The sequence below is a fragment of the Loxodonta africana genome, chromosome 9 (genome assembly GCF_030014295.1).
Source record: "Loxodonta africana isolate mLoxAfr1 chromosome 9, mLoxAfr1.hap2, whole genome shotgun sequence".
NCBI classification, from domain to species: Eukaryota; Metazoa; Chordata; class Mammalia; order Proboscidea; family Elephantidae; genus Loxodonta; species Loxodonta africana.
In genome coordinates this window covers 118746822-118752461 of record NC_087350.1, presented here as the reverse complement: position 1 = coordinate 118752461, position 5640 = coordinate 118746822, and the positions used below count along the sequence as shown (strand labels likewise).

Here is a 5640-nt window from a genome sequence, read left to right as displayed (position 1 = left end):
GCTTCTTGAGAGAGACGACACTGGAGCTGTATCGCCGTCTATGGCTGGCTTCCAAAGGGACACAGCATCACATCCACCACACTTTGTTAGACATGAGTGACCACGCCAGTCCACGTGCAGCGGGAGAAGGACTCCCCTCTGGATGTGGTGGCAGGCATGTTTGAGGTGTCAGGCTGCTTGTTGTTGGCTGGGATGCCATGTGGAGGAGGGCGGAGGCTCTGCTGCTGGGCCCCAAAGCCCCCGACTGCTGCATGTCTGGGTCCTTCCAAGAGACACCCACCATGCCCAGGGCTTGTTCTACTGGCCCCATCTCAGACGGATCCGTGTCCCCACCTTGGGCCACACTGTCCCCCTTCATGGGGACCCCTGGCTATGTCCCTCCATTTGCATCACTGCAGCTCCAGCGACCACCCTAATAGCAGGTTGGCCAAAATGGAGAACCATAACACCCGGAACAGGCTTGCTGCAGGGAGACAGCCAACGTCACAGACCTCTGGGCCACATGACTGTGACAGCTGCTTTGGAAAGCAGTCTGGCTCTAGCGATCAACACTAATACTAAAACCCCTGTGTTCTTGCTCTGCAGTGTGGCTGCAGGAGACCCAGATGGTCTGCGAGTTGGGAATTTGTCAAGGTACCATCCCTCCCCTGGTACCCCCACATCAGGTGGTCCCCCCAGCCCTAGTCTGTACATGGATGTGCAGATATGCAGCCAACCCCCCTCCCCAGGCCTCCTTCCTGAAGGCTCTGGGGTGACTTTTCACCTTCCAGCCCCTGAGGGATCCGGGGCTAGTGGTGTTACTGCTGACCAGGTGTGTGCCATTCAGCTTTAAGCAGTGAGATCAGCATCCTGGTCTGCCAGGGCCTTGGGGTTTCCTGAGTGGTCTCTGTCCGTGCTGGAATTGCGAGTGTCCTGGGTACCCAGGATGAGGTGGTCACCCCACTTTTAAACACATCATGGAAATTCAAATCGCAGTCATGGCTGCTATTCCAGGCGGCCTGCTGGCTGGTGTTTCTTGGGTACCCTTAGCTGTGGACACTGCCACCGTGCACACTTTTTTATGGGGTGTTGCACCTGGCAAAGCACAGTAAGCCATTGCTGGAGCTGGCCCTGTGACAACCACTAGGGGTGGGCGTCACTCCCCCGGCTGCGCTGACAGGGGACCTGGCCTCTGAGAGCCACGAGCCTGCCCAAGGACACCAGCCAGGCTTCAGGCCAGGTGCAGGTGTCTGCACACCTGGTGGTTTCCCAACCAATCTCCTTTTCCCCACAGTGAATTAGAACACAACCCCTTAGATCTCTGCCCCCCGCCTTAAGTCAAGCAGGGTGCAGTGTGTCCCGGGGTCACTGAGTCCCATCCACCCATTTTACAGATGGTGAAACTGAGACCCCTGTGGTTCCCCACGTACCCCAGGGCTGAGTTTCTGCCCTGACAAAGGTGGCTCCAGGCCTCACAGTGTAGCTGGTACAGGGTGGCTTTTGCCCTGGCTGTTTGAGCCATGAAGTCCCTGGTGGCAAAAATGGTTTGTGCTCCTTACTAACCTAAAGGTTGGAGGTTCAAACCCACCCAGTGACACCATGGAAGGAAGACCTGGCAATCTGTTTTCATTAAGATTATAGCCAGGCAAACCCTATGGAGCAGTTCTCCTCTGTAACACACTGGATCGCCCTGAGTTGAAATTGACTTGACGGCAGTGGGTTTGGTTTTTTGAGGGGTTTGAGCAGAGCAACACCAATCCCCTGTCTTATTACCAAAAGCCAAAACCAAACCCATTGCTGTCGAGTCGATTCTGACTCATAGCAACCCTATAGCAGCCCACAGAGTTTCCAAGGAGCGGCTTGGTAGATTTGAACTGCCAACCTTGGCTCCAGGGCTCCCCTCTTACTACAGTCCTGTGATTTCCATGCAAACTCATTTACAGCGTTTTATTCTTTTAGGATGATGTACCCCCAGCCAAAGGTGCTAACACCCTGGTGAGTAGACTTACAGAAATTTGACATGCTCCACGGGGCTGTTCTGAAGATACTAAAGAGTGGTTCCATTGACTTTAAACCTTGGTGTGACCTTGCTGCCAGCTTCTTTTTCTTTTAGCTTTTCCTCTGGGTTTGGAGGCTCAGACAGTATTTTGCTTCCTTCCCTTTTCCCTTCCTTCAGTTTGCATTTCTGGTTTTTTCTCCCCTTGCCCCCCAAGACTTTGCTGAGGCAGGGGTCTGCTTCCTGCCAGCCTGGCGCAACTCTGCCTTTTGGCAAACTCGGCACCCCATGTGGGCCCAGCCAGCCCAGCACTCACTGAAATCGGAGACTTCAAGCAAGTCTGAGTCTGGATTTGCATCTAGTTGGTTTCCTGGCAAATGCCAAGTTGTTCTGGAAGCTGTGGTTAGCCTGGGGACCCCGAGGAGACGGAGGCTGAGGGGTGTTGAAGGGGGGGCCGGCCTGCCAGCTCACACTCTCCTGTGGCTTCTTGCTGTGCAGTCGGAGCGACGTCCTTGTCCTGACCCCTTGGCTGGCTCCTATTGTCTGGGAGGGGACCTTCAACATTGACATCCTGAATGCGCAGTTCCAGCTCCAGAACGCCACCATTGGGCTGACTGTGTTTGCCATCAAAAAGTAAGGGGGAGATAGCAGAGGGTGGGTATACATTCCCCTGAAGAGGGGTCTGCTGGCCAGCCAGGGATGGGCAACAGGTGCAGCAGCCACATACCTGCTCGAGGAACTCAGGGTCTCGGGGACACGACACACCTACCAGGTGATGGGTGTAGGGAGCACGGGGCCCTTGGGTGCACAGGGAGGGACCAGCCATCTGAGGGGGTTGGAGACTTGCCAAAGGAGGTGAAGGACCTAGGCCTAGAAGCCTATAGGTTGGATGTGAGATACCCCTTCTTCTTTCTGGAATCTTCTTCTCCCCTTTCCCCTGCCTCCAGAATCCGAGCCCGACCCCTGATCCAGTAGAATAGTTTAGGCAGACCCCTCTCCTAAACATATCAGCGGTTCCATGAAGCTCTCGTCAACAAAACACCCTCAAGCCTTCAAGGACAGAGGCGCTATGATGGGGGGACAGACATGTGGGGTTCAGCAAGACCCGCTTAGAGCAAAGAGAGCTGGTGGCTGGGTGGGTGCTCACTGGCCGAACCAGCCCCACCAGGCATAGAGAGACCCAAGCAATGCAGGGCCAGTCGGAGGGTGGGAGCTTGTAACGGTTGCCCCCTATGCTCAGGCAGAGATAGGCAGGGGTCCCGGCCCCAGCTCTCTTTGACTGCAGGGGTATAGGCACGTTCTGACCTCCTCGGCTGGGGCTGCGGGCCCTCCTTTCATAGAGTGGAGGCAGGGATGCTTGCAGGTGTACGGAGGCCTTGTGGGACAGCTAGGGGGGCTATGATGCTGTTGCTCTTTCCGGTTTTTCAAAAGGTCATGCTTTCGGCAGCCCAGAGGGCTTGGGGGTCACCAAGACCCCGCATTAACATTCTCCCTCTTTTGCTCCCGTGGCCCTGGCAGGTACGTGGTCTTCCTGAAGCTCTTCCTGGAGACGGCTGAGAAGTACTTCATGGTGGGACACAAGGTCAACTACTACGTCTTCACTGACCGGCCGGCTGACGTTCCGCCCGTCCCCCTCCAGGAAGGCCGGCAGGTGGTGGTCCTCCAGGTCCGCAACTACACCCGCTGGCAGGATGTGTCCATGCACCGCATGGAGATGATCAGTAGCTTCTCCAGGCAGCGCTTCCTGCGTGAGGTGGACTACCTGGTGTGTGCAGACGTGGACATGAAGTTCAGTGACCACGTGGGCGTGGAGATCCTCTCCTCCTTGTTCGGTACACTCCACCCTGGCTTCTATGCTGCCGATCGCCAGGCCTTCACGTATGAACGCCGCCCATTGTCTCAGGCCTACATTCCAAGAGATGAAGGTGATTTCTACTATGTTGGCAGCTTTTTTGGGGGCTCAGTGCTAGAGGTGCACAGGCTCACCAAGGCCTGTCACCAGGCGATGATGGTGGACGAAGCCAATCACATTGAGGCCGTGTGGCATGACGAGAGCCACCTGAACAAGTACCTGCTGTACCACAAGCCCACCAAGGTGCTCTCCCCCGAGTACGTGTGGGACGAGAGGATGTTGCGCAGACCACCTTTCCTCAGGAAACTGCGATACGTGGCCGTGCCTAAGAACCACCAAGCCATCCGGAACTGAGGGCTCACGGGCTCAAAGGGGGCGGGGGCTAGGCAGGCCCCATCTGCCTTCCTGCATGGTGTACAAAATCCGAACCAGTTTCAGCAGGAAGAGTGTAACGCCACGTCCTTTTCCTGTCCGGTAGAGAAAAATTTCTGGGCGTCACAAACAGTCAAGCATTTGACTAGCCAAAAGATTGGCAATTCGTATCTACCCAGAGGCACCTTGGAAGACAGGCCTGGTGATCTGCTTCTGAACAGTCACAGCCTTGAAAACCCCACGGAGAAGTTCTACTCCGCACATGCGGAGTCACCGTGAGTCAGAATCAACTTGATGGCAACTAACAACCACCACAGCACAGCCTCCGATTTAGGCAGGCCCAGCACCCCCCCGGCATTGAGGCAGGCCCAGCACCCCCCGCACTGAGGCAGGCCCAGCACCCCCCGCACTGAGGCAGGCCCAGCACCCCCCGCACTGAGGCAAGCTCAGCACCCCCCTACACACTTAGGCCTGACTAGGAGTCAGAGGTGGTCTTCCCAGCCACGGAGGGATTCTGACACACTTCTGGGATGCACACGCCCCTTCAGTTTTAAGCCAAATTGCTGCCCTTTTCAGACCTCTCGTATGAAAGCTGGAAAGCCCCTGTGTGCAGGTGGGAGGAGAAGGTGAAGCCAAGTCCAGGCCAGCTTCCCAGTGCTCAGCTCATGTCCGCCCCTGGCCAAGGGCCACCCATCTTCAGTTTTTCGAGACTTGCAGGTCCATGACGACTAAAAAAATTGTAGTATGGTACTAGGTTGTTGTTAGGTGCCATCGAATTGTTTTCAACTCATAGGGACCTCCTGTGACAAAGCGGAGCTGCTCCACAGACTTCTCTTGGCTGTAATCACCAGAGCGGGGCACCAGGGCTTTTCTCCTGTGGAGCCGCTGGGTGGGTTTGAACTGCCAACCTTTTGGTTAGCAGCCGAGCGCTTATGGTAACAACTGTGCCACCAGGGCTCCTTATGATAATATAGATTAAAAAAAAACTAAACCCATTGCCGTCTAGTCGATTCCAACTCATGGCAACCCCATGTGTTACAGAGTAGAACTGCTTCAAACATGTTCCTTGGCTGTAATCTTTATGGAAGCAGTGTGCCAGATCTTTCTTCTGGAGTGCCACTGGGTGGGCTCCAACTGCCAACCCTTAGAAGTTAAGCACAAACCATTCACAACACCCAGGGACCTAATATAAACCCAAACCAAACCCGCGGCCGTCAAGTCGATTCCGACTCATAGCACCCCTAGAGGACAAAGTAGAACTGCCCCTAGAGTTTCCAAGGAGCGCCTAGTGGATTCAAACTGCCGACCTTTCGGTTAGCAGCCGTAGCTCTAAGCCACCATGCCACCAGGATTTCCGGGACCTAATGTAGATATTAGCGTATTAATAATATAGAAATCACGTTCTTGTAATATGATAATAGGAAGTCCCTAATTGTCATAA

General features: G+C 55.0%; 1 protein-coding gene across 1 annotated transcript; it reads left to right on the top strand.

Annotated features, from left to right (window-relative positions):
• Positions 1–502: 502 nt before the first annotated feature.
• ABO (ABO, alpha 1-3-N-acetylgalactosaminyltransferase and alpha 1-3-galactosyltransferase) lies at positions 503–4612 on the top strand. Its single transcript, XM_064290861.1, has 4 exons — positions 503–811; positions 1939–1974; positions 2424–2608; positions 3494–4612. The coding sequence occupies exons 1-4, from the start codon at positions 503–505 to the stop codon at positions 4179–4181; spliced, it is 1218 nt and encodes a 405-aa protein (XP_064146931.1). The 3' UTR covers positions 4182–4612.
• Positions 4613–5640: the final 1028 nt, after the last annotated feature.

What these genes read in the sequence shown, in the direction of transcription:
- ABO (XM_064290861.1), top strand. Translation starts at nt 503, where the DNA reads ATGACTGTGACAGCTGCTTTGGAAAGCAGTCTGGCTCTAGCGATCAAC. An exon ending in CCAAAGGTGCTAACACCCTG is followed by an intron (nt 1,975 to 2,423) that starts GTGAGTAGACTT and finishes GGGGTGTTGAAG; the next exon opens with GGGGGGCCGGCCTGCCAGCT. An exon ending in ACTGTGTTTGCCATCAAAAA is followed by an intron (nt 2,609 to 3,493) that starts GTAAGGGGGAGA and finishes TGGCCCTGGCAG; the next exon opens with GTACGTGGTCTTCCTGAAGC.